The sequence below is a fragment of the Mastigoproctus giganteus genome, chromosome 1, assembly GCF_048544385.1.
Source record: "Mastigoproctus giganteus isolate SK-2022 chromosome 1, ASM4854438v1, whole genome shotgun sequence".
Classification (NCBI taxonomy): domain Eukaryota; kingdom Metazoa; phylum Arthropoda; class Arachnida; order Uropygi; family Thelyphonidae; genus Mastigoproctus; species Mastigoproctus giganteus.
In genome coordinates, this window is record NC_143575.1 from 253,423,641 (window position 1) to 253,440,633 (window position 16,993).

Consider the following 16,993-nt stretch of genomic DNA (forward strand, 5'->3'; position numbering starts at 1 on the left):
CATCTTCCCCATGACGGGATCGAATAAGAATGCATACGGTATTTATCTTCTACCACGAAACTTGCAATCATACCACAAGAAACATTTGCATACCGTACATTTATCTGCTCACACCAACTGCAAAAGGTGTCTAATTTTTCTGGCCAGTGAGTGTATTTCACGCAAACAACTGGGATAATTCTGCAATTCCTTTTCCACTCCATCCGTTCCCTTTATGTCAACATTTCTGCCGTCAGACAAAAAACCCCGAACTTTTGCCTTAAGGGAAGGAGGGGTCAAATACATTTTCGTCCTGGACACCCCAAAACTTCCTCCCACTTGCCGAAATAAGTGATATATGCGCATGTCATTCTTTGACCAAGGTACTAAACACTTCAGACCCCTCTTTCAGGGAATTAGGCCACACCAAGGTATATAAGGCTATTGAAAAATTTTGTGAACAGTGTCAGCATCTTTCATCGGGCGAATTTTACCTTGTATCCACAAGAACTACTTGCACTTCGCCATAATGCGCTGGGTAAGTAATCAATATTTTCAGACATTCGTTGCTTTTTATTATTCTTTATTATTAAGAAGAGTATTTTAAAATGAATTTTTTTCCCTCTTGTAGGAATTGATATCAGTATTGTTTTCTGTGGCTGTGTGCCTTCCATCATCCTATGTACCCTATTCGGATGTCAAATATGCGCCCCCCGAGTATGCAGTTGTTGTGGACCCCGCTTTTAGGAAATCTGTACCTCCTGCATCCAAGTTTCTTCACTACGTTCCAGTCACTTACGTAAGTATTATTAACCATTCCCAGATTTGATTTTTTTTAAAGTTCTTCCTCGTGGAAAATAATTGCAATATAAAACAAATTTTTGGATATAATTTCTAGAAATATCCATAGATGGCGCTACTAGACATTCTTTGAAGTTACTGAATTCTAAATTTCAGAGTAGATTCTTATCTTAGTAATAAACGTAACTAATTTCATTGGTTAAACTTCAGAACAGGGTTAGAATGATAAGTTATTCAGAATCATAAGTTAAAGATTTAGTTGGGAGTGTATGTTTTTAAATGAAAAACTTTTTATTTCGATCTAAGGCGGATATTGGGATTTTAAATCAATGCCCCCACCCAAATTGCACTGAGCAAGATCTGCTGATACTCCAAAATGGGGAATATAATTTAAAGACATCTTTTAAAAGAGTATTTTTGGAGCAGATAAGGATACAGAAATTCTAAAATATCCTCACGAGTTCGATAGCAAGATAACAGTTTGCGGTCGAGAATCCAATTGATAAAAATGAAGTGGTTAAAATTTAGAACAGGGTGCGTTTAGAACAGGGTGCGCACTCTAGTCTATTCGGTCAAACTGTGTTTTTTTTTTTTTAATATACTAATATTTGGCTAGTGAAAAAAGGTTAGGACTAACCTTTTTTCACTAGACCAATATTAGTCTATTAAAAAGAAAAAAAAAAAAAACATAGTTCATCAGATTAACCGAATAGACCGGAGTGAGCATCCTGTTCTAAATTTTAACCACGTCATTTTTATCAATTGCATTCTCGACCACAAACTGGTATCAAACTCGTGAGGAATTTTAGAATTTCCGTGTCCTTATCTGCTACAAAAATGCTCTTTTTAAAGATGGGTTAAAATTATATTTCATATTTGGGAGTATCAACAGATCTTGCTCAGTGTAATTTGGATGAGGGGGGGCGAGGATTTAAAATCCCAATATCCGCTTTAGATCCAGATAAAGTTTTTCATTTGATTACATCCCCGAAAATATATAGGAATGGTTCGGAATAACTTTAAATCTCAGTTGTGAATTTATTTTCAATGCTGGACCTTACTTGTTTAGCTCTTGAGCTTGTCCAATGCCTCAATGAACTGGACTGAATTACCAGAAGTTTGTTGGATAACACTCGCACAGTCCCAAGACGCAGTTAACATCGTTTTCTCGGATGATGCCCAGCCTTTTAATTTTTTTGGACATGTTTCATGGCAAAATTCCGTGGCTTGTCTCGTTTTCCAGATCTTAGCGGTGAATCTAGAATTCACCACAAGTCAAAATAACATTTAAAAACTAAAATTTTCATCAGTCAAGGACTCGACCCGTTGTTTGAACTGCGTATTGAACGATCCATTTTAAAACCAACTTTTAAATGACCAGCAGCAGTAACAGGTCATGTACTAACTAGAAAATATTAGATGGAAAACCAAGGTTGGACCTTGGACTTTTGCTATTGTTCGATTCTTCATTTTCCCTATGCTCTTTTGCTTTTTTTTTTAATTAAATTATGACGAATGTAGCATTCTTTGCAGATTTTCATTTTCTACCATTAGTATATTCATTTTTATTCAAATTCCATTATTTACTGCCCTGATAGATAGCACAGTTGGTAGAATGGCCATCCTCCCCACAACGAAAGGAAAAGACCTGGGTTCGAGTATCGTCGATGACGAGAGGAATTTTTATAGGCCTTTTTCGCAACGTAGCTGAGTTAGTCGGTCTCAGGCGAAGGTAGCGTGGTTTTTTCCTCCCTGAAACTCGGGTTTTTTGTCCAGCAAACAGAAAACCGACCACAGAACACAACCAATTTACAGACAATATGCACTGAGCAATATGACCTTAATCGCTAATGCTCCTAAAACCCAAAAACATCAAACTTTATTTCCTTCCTTCATTAATTTATCCATTATCAAGCTGAAGAGAGTTGGTATTTTCCGGTTTTATATTTCTATTAATGGTGATATAATGATATAATCAATTGCTGGTCTACTACCCGTTATTTGTCAATGTTAGTACATTGAGATGGTACTAAAGTACCATCTCTATATACAATAATAATAATAATTTTGAGGTATCATCTCAATGTAACCAGGATATATCTTTTATATTTAACTTTTCAGTCGAAATCTGAGCCATACGGGTTTGGTTATAACACGAAAGATGAAAGCGGTACCATTCAGTGGCATCAAGAACTTGGAGATGAGTCCGGATCAAAGAAAGGATCGTACGGCTATCGAGATGTCCATGGACTTTATCGCCAGGTGGACTACGTAGCAGATGTCAACGGTTTTCGGGCAGTTGTAAAAACCAATGAACACGGTACATCAAACCAAAGTCCAGCTGATGTTCAAGTAATTTCAGAAAAGACTCCAGAAAAATACATTACTTCTTACGCACCTGCATATCCCAAGAAGGTGTTGATCTCTGAAGGACACATTCCTAAAACTCTGTTCCCTATCCATTAGACTGATTTCTGGCTACAATTAGATTTTTATAAAGCAAAGATGGAAACCAACCACCGTTCTATGTATCCTAATCTTATTTATGTAATTCTAAGTTCTAATTGAGAGATTCTCAATAAAGAGTGTGAAAATATTTTTTCTTTTATTTCTGAAGTAATGGAAACTTCCGTTATGAAAGTATCCTTGATAACTTTAGCGTGTTAATGGATTAAATAAATCATTCTTATAATATCAGGCACTAAAATTAGTCCACAAATTCAGTTTATGGACCTTGGTGATGGAAGAGGCAGAGGAATCCGTCTTCCATTGGTTCAAATTAATGACTAAATGAAAAAAAAAAAAAAAAAAAAATTTTCTGAATTACCCTGAGAGAGAAAACAAGAGTCAGAAATAGAAGAATGATGATATCCAGCTGAGGACCCTGGGTGTGCCAAGCCCATACTCACCAGATATGAGCCCCTGGGGGTTAATGGTCTCCTTTAAAACCACATCTTCTTGAGTATTAAACGGGTTTCAAAAAAATCGGCATAAATATAACATAGTTTGTCTGAAAAACAAATTTCAAAATGGCGGACTTAAGAAAGATACCAATCACTATTCTTCTGTAACGTATTGCAATTGTCTTGATTTAAATAAAAAATAAGAAAAGCGGATACAACCAGAAGCATCGGTGGTTCAGTGGTAGAATGCTCGCCTGCCACGCGGGCGGCCCGGGTTCGATTCCCGGCCGATGCAACTTTTTATCTTTTTTTTTTTTTTTATCCCAAATATCATATAAACTACGTTGTGAAAAAAGCCCATAAAAATTCCTGAGCACAATGATCACAAAAATAAATTCTATTTATATTCCAGACGACTGCAGGTCAGAGGAGTTCACAAAACAGAAATATACAAGAACATTGCCGTATTTAATACTCGAGTGGGCTTGAAACAGCCAGTCAAATCGCGTATACTTCTGGATCCTCCGGAAAACATTTTGAAGAATGCCAAAGCCTGAGGAAATGTTGAAATCAGCCTAAAGCCTGTCAGGATTAACCCCAAGGGCACTCAGGCCATGAAACTTCACTATATTGTGCACAAACTGCGTGAATCGTACATCAATATATATAGGACACATTGATGTAATTATTTATTTATTTATTATTTATTTTTTTTTTTGGCCTTTTAAACACACTAATCTTAGATTCCGAGTAACACAACAATAAAACTCATCATGAAGGCGAGAAAAACATTGTTCAACATCACTGTGTTGCCTGCATTTATTTTTTAAAACAGAAAAAAAAAAAGCTGCGCTATTGTTTACCATTATTGTTTCTAATATTGCGAGCTCTTGTACTTTATTTTCTCATCATTTGCTTAAAAGTATTCCTATATCGAGAAGTCGGTTTATTCAATATGGGTGAAGATGAAAAGAATCCGACTGATCAAATTCCAGTGTTTATGCCTTGGCTATTCGCGCCACACATGTTGGGTAAGCAAAACTATCAGCGTTTTCCTCAATCTTGGTATTGGCCAGAACCTTTCTTCGCTACATTCCGCAACAAGATTGAAGATTACAATATGTCCGCATTAATGTCCATTCAGAACATCCCTGGAACGTTGGATGAAGAAGAAGACACCAGAGATGAGTCTAACGCATCGGGATTGAGCCAAGAGTTGTCCATCAACAACACCGCAAACAGCAGTGCTTATTCAAGTCCTGGTCTAACCAACACAAGAACGCCCCACATGAACGATGATTCGCAGAATATAAGCTCAGAAGATAGTTCAGAAGAAAGCACTGAACTAAGTCCTGAACTCTCATTTCTTGGAAGCAAATGTGCGAGATATTCTAAGATTAAATACGATAATGCAAGTAAGGAAGAAACAAGAAACCTTTTGGGGAAAGACAAAGGGAATCAGTTAGTTATTCCTGGGACTGTTGAAACACCCGATTTACAGCTCACGAAAAGAGATGTAACCATGCTGAACGAATGTCAGATGTCCTCTTATCCTACCATGAATCATCTGCCTTTTATCCTCTCTGGCCAAAATGGCGGTTTCAGCTACAAAAGGAAGTTTCCCATTTTCGGATCCGTTCTTAAAGGTCTCGGGCGCGTTTTCTATGCCACAAGCCTCACTGGCTGCTTGGGGAAGTTTCAAAATTAATTAGACTTTATTCTCCACCTCTGTCTTCTTGTTGGTTGCTAGCAGCGCCATGATTTTATTTTCTAAATTATAAATTAAGACGCTACTTTTCGGAAAATGTATTCTATATAATTATTGAAATAAATTCGTTTATTCTTTCCAAAATAGATTTGTCACGACATCTTTATTGAATAGAATTATAAACTAATAGCACGTCAGGGTTTTCAACTTATGAAAGATGGCCATAGATGGCGCCACGTATAAACACCAGCGTATGACGTTCAACTATTACCCAAGTTTCATTTAAAAAAAATAAATAAATCAAAATTTGAAATACTTAAACTGTTAAGACATAAAATTATCAAACTCTCTGGTGAAGAATTAAGGTCAGGGGCAACTGAGGTTCCAAAATGAGCCTCTCGGCCCCAAGAACTTTATTGACTACCTAGTAACTTAATATAGTCTAATTAAAAGGTTTGAATCCGGATACCTCAATCTGGCCCACCTGCGAACAAAATCACACATTTACTGGATCGATGACTAGAAGCAATTAAGATGTTTGATGAGTACCCACATTCTTCTTATATAATATGTCAGAAATCTAATTAAGGGATTTCTCTTAGTTCTAAGGGTAAGATCACTGGTTGAAAGCAGACCCACTTTAGAATCAAACTCCTGAAAAATTTCATCCCCATTCTGAGCATCGTCATCAGGTGGAAAAAGATCTTCGATACTATCGGTATTACAATAGTTGTCCATCTCATCTACTCCACCATAAGAGGCTCCATTGTTCAGTTTTTTGTAATTCGACGTAAAATTTGAAAGCAGAGGAATACCTTCTTTTCCATCTTTTAGATCAAGGTAGGTGGAATTATCCGGCAATATTTCAACTGCATCTTCAAAGAAAAATACTTCGGGACTGTGTGAGGACTCTCCTTCGGCTGTGACAGTGAATGTACTGCTCCAGTTATCTCCTTCGGTCTGTGTGTGGATGGACACAAGCGATCTGCTCCTACCCTTCCTCCTACTGCGAATTTTTTTCACGTGCGCATTTCTTAATCGTCTGTAGTTGCGTATCTTTATTAATCCGTGGGACGTCTTCTTATTTTGGCGGCTACGGAATGAAGTATTTGTAGCTTCGTCAACTCCTTCAAAAGACTCGCATGAAGAAGTCTGAACTCCTATGTCAACATTCTGACAATTACTTGGTGAAAATTTGTACGTTTTCAAGTTATTTTCATAACTGGCTTGAGTGAAGCTGGCTGCACAGTCTTTGAGGTCTGAAGGGAGATCAACCCACTTTGGCCCATGAAGTGGTTGCGATGATTCATCTGTCGGTTTCCCAGAATCGGCAATTAAGGAAGCAGAATCTCCCGATTCCTGTTTCAGCAAGGAGCGGATAGGAGACCGAATGGGTGGCACGCTGACAAATCTGGTAGAACCATGAGCAGGTCGATAGTTTGATGGAATACTGATATCGTGGAGAAGACTGAATCCAGTTGGATTTCTGGGCCTCCTGTTTAAAGGATTGTGCCGCAGGAATTCCTGGAATGGGTTTGGAGGTAGAACAAGAGGATCGCGGCTAACGTTCAGCTTGTCAGAAGAGCGAGGACGTGGAGGAGGAAGCGGAAGTGCAGGGCGATCCCGTGGGGAACGTGCTCGAGTCCTCCTCGCTTGCATAATGACACCTTAATCACCAGTCAGCTCTTCTTTCGGTAAATTGCTGAAAGAAGAAGTAATAGACATTAATAAATCTTGTGAATCTTTAAGTATTATAATTTGTGCATAGTGTCAAATACTTTTTTCATGATATGGCGCTGTATACACATTAAAATACAAATTGATATAAGTTTAACTGGCCCTTCCCTTTTGCTGCCAACCCGAGTCCAGTTATTTCCTTCTACAGATTAAATGATAAACTTTTTTTACTTGGATTCCTTGTTTATGCAGTGTTCTCCATCAGTATGACGAGTGTAGTGAATTACTGCTGCACCTCAAGTTGAAAAACGAATATCTTGATGGCCGCGTAGATAAGTTATGAATTCAGAGTCTGCCTCAGGATAAGTCACGTTACCATTCCGAACCACGTGCTGTGTCGTAATACGCGTTGGAATGAAGTATACGGAATCAGGAAGGGGTTGAACTCAGTTATGAATTTAAAGCAGCCGTAAACCTGATACAAGTTTCCATTGATAAAATTAATCAACATCTTTAGAAAAGTGGGCAGAGATGGTTGACTTTTCTAAAATGTCATGAAACTGTGTGTCAGATCTCAGTAAATTCAAAATGAAAGGATAGTGAGAGTCATTAATAACTACTTAGCGAAACGCAGTTAGCTTCTTAAATACAGGGCAATTGTTTTAAATGAGAACCATTGAAAATGTGAATAACTTCAAGTAAAAGAGTGCTGGAGACATGATTTCTACAAGTAACATTCATTCTGTTCAAGGTGTTGCCATCTGTCGACAGCCTGTAAAACTAAGATGTGCATGAAGGAGCGGGTGTTCACGGTGTAACATCACCTAGAAACAATGTCGCTTAAAAGTTTGCACAGATCAATACTCGTGTCTTGTCACTACAAAGTCGCTATAAAGGATTGCACAAAAGGGAATGTCATACAGTAATTTTTCCAAGATTGTGGAAAACGAAGCCATCAGTGGGGATAGTTATTAGAAATGGTAGTTGAAGGTCCTTAGATGCTAGACTGGACTTTCTCATAACGCATAAGTGGATATGTAAACTCTCAGAATCCTCATGTATAATGTCTAAGGAAAATCTTTATGCAGTACATGAAATTTCCCACACCCTGCGAAGGCTGGAGTGCGCAATTACTCGCCACTGCATCATTGGGCTTTTTTTTTTTTTTTTATCCCTTTTCCACAGCAACATAAGAGAATAAAGATTGTTGCGCATAAATTTCATGTCTCCAACACCCTTTTACTCGAAGTTATTCGAATTTCATTAGCTCTCATTAAAAACGTTCACCTTGAATCAACACTATTAGAGTAAGACTTCTTTGGAATTTAAATTGTGACGGGTCATATCGAGTCCTGTCTATTATGAGATTAAACACGTAATAATAAGCTTAAGTAATCACAAACGAGGCACTATAGCTAAACATCATTGTGTGTGTGTGTTGTTTCTGGCCAGTTAGCTACCAAAAAAAGCAGCGATCACCAGGGAGTACCCGTCCATACCACGAGGAGGCGGGCCCAACTATACACGTACTAAACTAAATATAATATTACTAGCACCCAAAGGAAGAAGTGCAAGTCGTATGGGTGCAGCAGTCTCCTATAATTACCTACAATGGTGAAGATCACAAAGAATCCCGCATCTACTGGAGAAAGTGTAATAGCAGTGGATGCCAGCAGTTCCCGTACCCAGGAAGCCCAAATCTGGGTACAAGCCGGTGAAAATCACGTGTCTAATAAACTGGAGACCAGCGAGTCCTAACCCCGAAGTGAGTCGCATACAAAAAAAAAAAAAAAAAAAAACCCTTTCCCCAAAGAGACTAGCATAACTAACAATTTTAGAATAAAAATATTTAAATGGACAAAATAATATTTAAGTTTCAAAAAGAAAATTAAAAAAAATAATAAATTTAATTAGATAAAATTTTAAAATAATTATTATTAAAGAAAAAGAAATAAAATAATTAAGGGAAAAGAATTAAAAATAAAGAGAGAGAGAGAGAGAGAGAGAGAGAGAGAAAGAGAGAATAAAATTTAACATTGTTCTAAGAAAATAATGAAACCCAAGTAAAATTTAAGTGGGATACGCAGAAATGTAGAGTATTAAATATCTAGCGCCATAAACATTTTGTTTGTAATCCAGGATAGCCAGATAAGCCCACAGGAATTCGCTAGAGAGACAGACATACGAAGCCAATTTGATGTTACAATCCTCTCAGAGGAAGATGTACACTCATGAGCCAAAACATTATGGCCACCGACTACGAGCGTTTTGGGCTGCTTTTCACAGTGATAACGGCTTACACACGGCGTGGTATCGACTCCACAAGACCACGGAAGGCGTTCTCGAGTATCCTGAACCAGCTGGACAGAACGATTTCGCAGAGTTTAGCAACAGAGCGAGGCACTGGCCTGAACTGGCGAATGCCGCGTTCCACCACACCCCACAAGTGGGATTGGTATCGGGTGAATTTAGCGGCCACGAAAAGCTTGGACGTGAGCCGCGAACCACTCCTGACGACAATGAAGGGAGCCTTGTGACACGAGGCGTTGTCTTGTTGAAAGAGTCCAGTGCCATCTGGATACACGGTTATCATGTAGGGCAAAACTTGGTCCGAAAGGATGCATTCAATGGGGATGAGATGACTCAGTGATGTCCATGAAAACAACCCGATAACTATGATACATTTGATCATTGAAGTTCGAGCCTGAATAATTGGAGAAAAGTGAACATCGATCATTAAAATATATTTACAAAAATGGGTTATCGAGCAAAGATATTCACGAAGACATTGTAAATAGATTAGGAGAATCTGCAGAAACATGTGTTAACTCTCAAAAATTGATCGGCTGAATTTAAACGTGGCAGAACCAGAAATGAAGTTGAACAGCGCCGTCCATCAAAACGAAAACATCAATAAAGTTCATGGCATGGTGATGGCTGATTGATGATAAACTGTTAGGGAAATCGTAAGAGGCTCAAGACATCTCAATTGATCAGTTGCGAAACATTCAGTTAAATAAATTAATAATGACAAAAGGTTACCCACCTTTTAATACCCAATCAGAAACATCGATCCTAAATTTCAGAGTAACTTTTTTGCACATTATCAAACAGATCCTAAAATTTTCTGGCAATAGATATACACACACTGGCCAAAAAAAATAAGAACCTTTACTGTGTCGAAATGGGTCGCCTTTGTTCCGAATAACAGCAAGCATGAGCGCGTTTCGGTCTAATTGTAACCACTCTTCCAGTAAAATATCACGTAGCTGCCACAAGGTTGAAGGAAGAGGACTTCCAGCATATCCCAAACATTCTCAATAGGATTGAGATGAGATGAGATGAATGTGAGGGCCAGGAAAGATGGTGGAAATCCGTGTCACGTTCTCCGAACCATTCTTGCACGATTCTGGCATGATACGCTGTTGCATTGTCCTCCATAATGTGGTCATCACCTTCGGGATAAAAGTATAACACTGCAGGGTGCAGTAAATCTGATACAAAATTCAGATACTCCCTGGATGACATTCGAACCTTCCACCGGTATCAACGGACTCATTCTGCGTCAACAAAACGTTTCCCATAGCATGTTACCACCTCCAGCTGTTTTGGTTGTCTTAACAAGGCAGCTGGTTCCATCGCTTCTTGAGGTTCTCGCCACACACCCTGCACTATCAGTGCAAAAGAAAGTACATTGTGATTCGCTGACCACATAACTTTCTTCATTATTCCACTGTCCAATCACGATGTTCTCAATACATCTGCAAACGGATTTTTCTGTTTATCTCTGAAAAAAGGGCGGGGGGGGGGGCTTCGAATAGGCAGGCGAGTGCTAATACCCAGTTTCTTTAATTTCCTGCGCAAGGTTCAAATATGACAGTTCTGGGTTTGGTTTAATTCGGATGTTATTTTCTGCACACTGGATGTCCTATTTTTCGGACTGTCCTCCTTAGAGCAGGACAACTTCGCTCTTGAAGTACTGTTTTTTTCTCCCACATTTACGCCTTTGAGATGCGGAAGAACCGCTCGCTTTCTTTCCAGTGATTTAAAACCTTTGAGATGGATGCTTTTGAGAAATTAGTTTGTTTCCTGAATCGGGGCTGCTAGGAAACGTGCACCCACGATAAAACCCTTTTCAAAGTCTGATAGATCACGCGTTTACCCCAACCTGGCTTTAGATTACAGAAGTCGAACAGCCTGTGAAGTGTTAATACTCAAAGAGGAAACAGGTCTTAATTCAACATAACAGTTTTCTTTGCACCTATTTGCATTTATTCTGTCTGTTCCTGTCTTAATACAAAGGTTCGTATTTTTTCGGACATTGTATTTATAACCATGGATGAAACATGGCTTCATCACTATTAACCAGAGTTCAAAAATGCAATTAAAACAATGGACGCATGCTGAATGACCACCTCCAAAGAACGACAAATCAGTCCATCGGGAAGGAAAGTCATGGCGTCTGTCTTCTGGATTTCAAAAGGGATAATAATGGTAGATTATCTTCCACAGGGACAAACAATAAACGAAAATTACTATGCTAACTTAATAGCCAAATTAAGAGATTAAATCAAGTTCAAATAAGCCATAAAACTGAGTGTCTCGTTTCACCAAGATGCATTCCATCCATCATAGTAGACGTATCTACCCCTCTGCTGTTTTATACCTATTCTCGAAACGAAAAATCAGACTTGTCTGGAAGGAAATTTAGTTTGATGATGTGGTGATAGCAACCGCCCACCTTTCTTTTTTTTCAGAACTTTTAAGAAAACGATTACAAACCTGGAATTGAAATCTGGAGGGCAGCTAGAAAACATGTATTGAATTATAGAGACTACATCAAAAATGATATCCGAAGCAATGATGATGATGAAGCAAAGTCCGAAAACTCCTATGCTGGGCTTTAAATTTATCAAACAAAAGTTGATGGGACATACACATCAGAGAGCGGAATGATAGTCTGACTCACCAGGCTAAACTAGGTGGTAATAATTCATCTGGTACAATAAATTTTTCTTATTGCAAACTTGAGGTGATGAAACCCATGTATAGACTCCAAAGCAAATTTCTGGCAACTCCCTTCTCTTCTACCATCAGTGAGGTCCTGATGGACATCATGGTGCGATTTAATTCATCGTTTTCGTACGCCAGCTGCCAGATATCCATTGAACTGAATTTACTGACAACGCTCTAGGAAGCATCCTGATCAGCTAGGTATAATCTCGCTGCCTCTACTCTGGCAGCTAGTAAATAGAGGGAGTTCGAGTAGCTATAGGCAGGAGGATGGGTCTGACTAAAATTCCCGAAATTTCGTCATTTCACAAAGTGGTCTTCATTCTAATCTAAATGATGTCTACTTTACAACTACTGTATAAAAGGCTCTATTTACTTTTTCACAGAGAATTTCAATTATCAGTTGCCCCAATCACCACTCATCTCAACTGCTAAAATTATTCATTCTACGTCGCTTCAAAAGGTGGTATTATCTGTCCATATGTCTCATCTGATATTCTTCATAGGATACTCTAGCTTTAATTTCCACCTTTTGATCTTGGCTTAAGATCAATTTATCGCATTCTATCAAATTCACTACTACCTCAATCGCTGTCCCAACTCGACAAATCGCTCAGAACTTGGATTTCTTTAACTTTCACCAACTTAATTTTCCTTATTCTGATTATTCACAACTATGCTTGGCTATAATTGCACGGATTCAGCGGGCAGTGTTAGAGATTTGCTATTACTATCACTAAGGCAAGTAGAATCCGAGGTGGGCTGATTAATGTTCCTCTTTTAATGAGCATTCATGTTTCAGCATGGTTGACTTGACAAAATCTCAAATTCATTCATTAATACGATTAATTACAAAAATTGCAATCACTGGACAGCAGCTTTCGCAACCACATCAGGCTCTGGTTTTCACCCAATCTGGATATTTCGACCAATTAATGAAATTGTTAGCTATTTGGGGTTCCATCCATCAATATTTTTGTTGATGGATCCAAATATTTTTAATATACCATATAAATAAAACGATCTCATGGATGTTGTTCTTTCCATTTCTCAGGTCTTCCGGGTAGCACAGTAGTTATAATTACCATCCTCCTTCTCATAATGGGTGGAAAAGGTTCAGGTTTCAATCCTGTTTAACGCGAGGACATTTTCATGGGCTGATTTTTTCACTCCATAACCATGTCAGTCTGAGCTGAGTACGTTACAATTAAAAAAATTCGTTTTTTAATTTAAGGAGCAGAACGTCTTACAATTGCAACATATTTGCATTGATATCACGTCAACTGGAACGTGTGCAGAGCGTTTCTTTTACACTCCCTGACTGACCGCATTACCGACACAAACGATGTTAGTTATGACTGCGATTAACAGTCATCGACTGCAATTTTATATTCGCAGCCACGCCATGACAGACAGATTCTCCAACTTCTCCTTCCGCCTTTTCGCTGCAGAGGAAGATCCATTATTCATCCACCACGTACGTGTCAAAAGAAAGCAGCAACGATGCCAGTCCTTCCCTAGGGGCGCCCTCACAGAATCCGAGTGAATCAGACATTGGAGGAAAACGTCTTAAGTAGGCTGCCGAGGAAGCGTATATAAGAAATGTCTTCTCTCGGTACTTTATCCAAGTTTTCCAGTGTCAACATCCCATCTGACCGGAGCCATGATCTCTCAGGTAGGGTCTGTGTACGCTAATCCATCTTGCACGAGAAGTATATCAACTACTTTCCTTGTACTTTGAGATTTATTCTAAAGGGCGGTTTTTTTTTCCTTTTTTTTCCCCTTTTTTTTTTTTTTTCTGGTTAAAATCAAAGTTTGCCAGTGTCTTCTAGAGGGTAAGTACTTTTCTCAACGAAAAACCATCAAATTCAGTTCTTTTTCCTTGTATTAGGATTTTAGGAGCATCAGCAACGAAGGCCATATTGCTTTGCGTGCATTCTCTGTAAATTGCATGTGTTCTGTGGTCGATTTGCTGTTTGCTGGACAAAAAAACCAGGTTCCCCGGAGAAAAAGTCATGCTACCTTTGTCTGAGACCAACTAACTGGGCCACGTTGTAAAAAAGGCCATAGAAATTCCTCACTTGATCGACGGGATTCGAACTCTGGTCTTTTCCACCAGGTGTGGGGAAGACGGGTGTTCTACCAACTGTGCTACCCACGGGGCCAAATTCGATTCATCAGCGACCACTAAATTACACAAAAGATTAAAAAAGAAAAGAAAAAGTAAACTGCTGATTATCAATCCACTGCAGGATGAAAGCCTCCTCAAAGATTCAGGTCGAGGGAAATGGATCATAATCTACCACGCCGGTCCAGTGCGGGTTACCAGATCGACCGCATTTAGCAGTCATGGGCTTGAACCCCGGTATACTCAAAAAGCGTGTGCTACTGCACTCCCGCTCCTGACCACTCGGCTACGGAAGCCTTACACCAAGGATACTCAAGAGTAAATCGTGTGTTTGGTCAATTAGGATATTACACACGTTGCTATTAAATAGATCCTTAAGGTATCCTCGTTCATGTCATAATATTTTATTAATGCAGTTTCGGGGCCCTCACTTTGCAAACTACCTTGGACAGAAGTCCATTAGTCATAGAGGGGTCTCCAAAACTGCATTAACAAAATATTAATACACATTTCAGTTGTACAGAGTTACTGATTAAATTAATTTAGCCATTGTTAAAATTCATTTAATTTTCGGTTATGTTACCTAAAATATGCAAAACTATTATTATGCGTAGCCTCGGTAAACGAATAAACACAATCACTTCGTCTGTTGACAACAAAACAGATGAAGCGATTGTGAATATTTATCTGTATTAGGTTAGTTTCAGTACAAGGTTCTTACCCATGGATCTTTGCGACAATGAGTGATGGCATTCCTAGCTTCGCGGTGATTAAAGGACCTGGGAGAACAGCCAATTAGTGTGAAGAAGCGGGAGGTATAAGCCTGCTCATTGTCACAAAGATCCATGGTACTCTATCAATTATTGAAAGATCCAGAAATTCTTCTTCTGCTCTCTTTTTTTTGCTAAAATAACATTTTCTTTTATTCCTCTACAGATTCTAGTCTTCTATCTAGCGACCACGACAGTGGTTCTCTCTCTCCGCAACAGTCCCACGGAATCTGAGGTCAAGAGGCAACAACGTGCATCTATTGCAGGTTCCCCGGGAATAATACGTGAATTTCCAAATGTGGGAAGCAACCAGGCAACAAATTCAGCTGTAATACATCAATTCCCTGCAGGTTCACCAGGAGTAATACGCGAATTTCCAAATATAGGAAGCAACCAGGCAACAAATTCAGCTGTAATGCATTCATTCCCTGCAAGTTCGCCAGGAATAATACGTGAATTGCCCAATTTAGGACGAAACCCTACCACAAATGGAGCTGCAATAAATCCATTCAGGGAGCCTCCATACGTAAGTACATTAACTCCCTCGTGACGCTTCCAAGCAGATTATGTTATAATACTCGTAAACGATATCATTATTTGGTTTTCTTTCTAGGCAAACCCAGCACCTCATAACCCACTAACCACCATTAGGAATGACCAAAGAAATGTATTTCCTTCTCGCCAAACCAGGGAAGGTTCAAGGTTGAATGGCATACCAGCGGCACCTGTGGATCCGTATGGACCCTATCGTCAACTTCTTTATGTCCCAAGTGGTCCAGGAATTCATCCTAACTTACCCGGAAGTAGTGCTTACAACCCAGCAACTCTTATCGGCCAGGCTCCCATAAGCTACCCAATCCTTCCACCTGTCCCTTTTGCCCCGATAGACCGTGCAGTTCTCAGAAGCCGTATTCCAGCAACTCAACCAGGACTTCAAACTCTAGCATATTATAACCCAATTTATAGACCTCTAGCTCCAATAGCAAATCCAGAAATAAAGCCTTTTCTTCTAGCCGGCGTTCGACAACCTCTTTCACCATATGCTCATTAAAAGACCCAAGTAATTTTCCATTCGATCCTTCAAGACACTCCAGTAACTATAACATTATTTGTGAGCAAATTTTATTCGAGCAAATACCTTACCTCCTAACGTTGAATAAAGGATTTGTGCAGTGAGGGGGAGGGGATGAATTTTAACTTTATCCAACAGAAGTGAACTTCATTAATATAGGAAGTAGCTCAACTGCAGTTGCTGAAAAACTGATAAATGTATAAAATAATAAATATAAAACTATAAATGTAAATAAAATGGTGCTTTTCTTATTGGATGTGTGTAATTTAAACAAATCAACATACCTTCCCCTCCCCTCCTGGAAGAGTTCAATGCACTGAGTAATACAACTCACAGCTGTTTGTAATATTTTTCTGTACAAAATTATTTACAGGTAGTATAAACTTACACGGAATTGAAAATATTCATAGTAAAATCCTTATAATATTAAATACAAGTGTGAAAAAGAAACTAGATAAAGCATTTTTTTTTTAAAGGCTTAAATTCTTGATGTCTATAAATCAGCCATACCTGATATAAAAAGGGTCGTTGTTTTCGAACTGGTAACTAAAAATACACAATCAGAACATTTTTACGAGCTGCTACTTGTCGGCCATTTAACACGCGCATAAAAAGCAAATTACTGATAAATAAATACAAAATTCTAGATTTCATATTTAATAAACAGCAACGACTACAGTAGCCGACATTATTCTAAATGAAAGTTGCAGTTACTGAACCTTCTGGCACGTGACATCAAACAGCAGAAGAATGCAGCTCGCGAGTTGTATGTTGCGCTACCTAAAGTTTTTAATTGACAACACTTTTTTGCGCAGATATTTACAAGAAATATTTAATAATTTATAAAAAAAAAAAAAAGCGCATTAATAGCCCATTTGTTAATAATATATTATTATGGAAGTTTTCTATAATTGACATCAATAATTATACTCGTTTATAATT

The 16,993-nt window shown here is 38.6% G+C and overlaps 2 protein-coding genes and 1 non-coding gene across 3 annotated transcripts; 2 read left to right on the forward strand and 1 right to left on the reverse strand.

Moving 5' to 3' along the window:
- Positions 1 to 508: 508 nt before the first annotated feature.
- On the forward strand, positions 509 to 3,246 carry LOC150091782 (cuticle protein 16.8-like). Its single transcript, XM_090369689.1, has 3 exons — positions 509 to 517; positions 611 to 778; positions 2,902 to 3,246. Exons 1-3 carry the CDS (start codon positions 509 to 511, stop codon positions 3,244 to 3,246), a joined length of 522 nt encoding a protein of 173 aa, XP_090225815.1.
- A 661-nt stretch (positions 3,247 to 3,907) lies between these two features.
- Positions 3,908 to 3,978, forward strand: TRNAG-GCC (transfer RNA glycine (anticodon GCC)). Its single transcript has one exon. It is a non-coding gene; the product is annotated as a tRNA-Gly (tRNA).
- Positions 3,979 to 5,768: 1,790 nt separating this feature from the next.
- On the reverse strand, positions 5,769 to 16,744 carry LOC150091784 (uncharacterized). Its single transcript, XM_090385703.1, has 2 exons — positions 16,562 to 16,744; positions 5,769 to 7,093 (listed from the first exon to the last, which is right to left on the reverse strand). The coding sequence occupies exon 2, from the start codon at positions 7,048 to 7,050 to the stop codon at positions 5,911 to 5,913; it is 1,140 nt and encodes a 379-aa protein (XP_090241829.1). The 5' UTR covers positions 7,051 to 7,093; positions 16,562 to 16,744; the 3' UTR covers positions 5,769 to 5,910.
- Between the last annotated feature and the right edge of the window lie 249 nt (positions 16,745 to 16,993).

Excerpts from the sequence above, each read along its gene's own strand:
- LOC150091782 (XM_090369689.1), top strand. Across the intron at positions 779-2,901 it reads ACTACGTTCCAGTCACTTAC|TCGAAATCTGAGCCATACGG; the intron begins GTAAGTATTATT and ends TTAACTTTTCAG.
- LOC150091784 (XM_090385703.1), bottom strand. The coding sequence starts at position 7,050 with ATGCAAGCGAGGAGGACTCGAGCACGTTCCCCACGGGATCGCCCTGCA.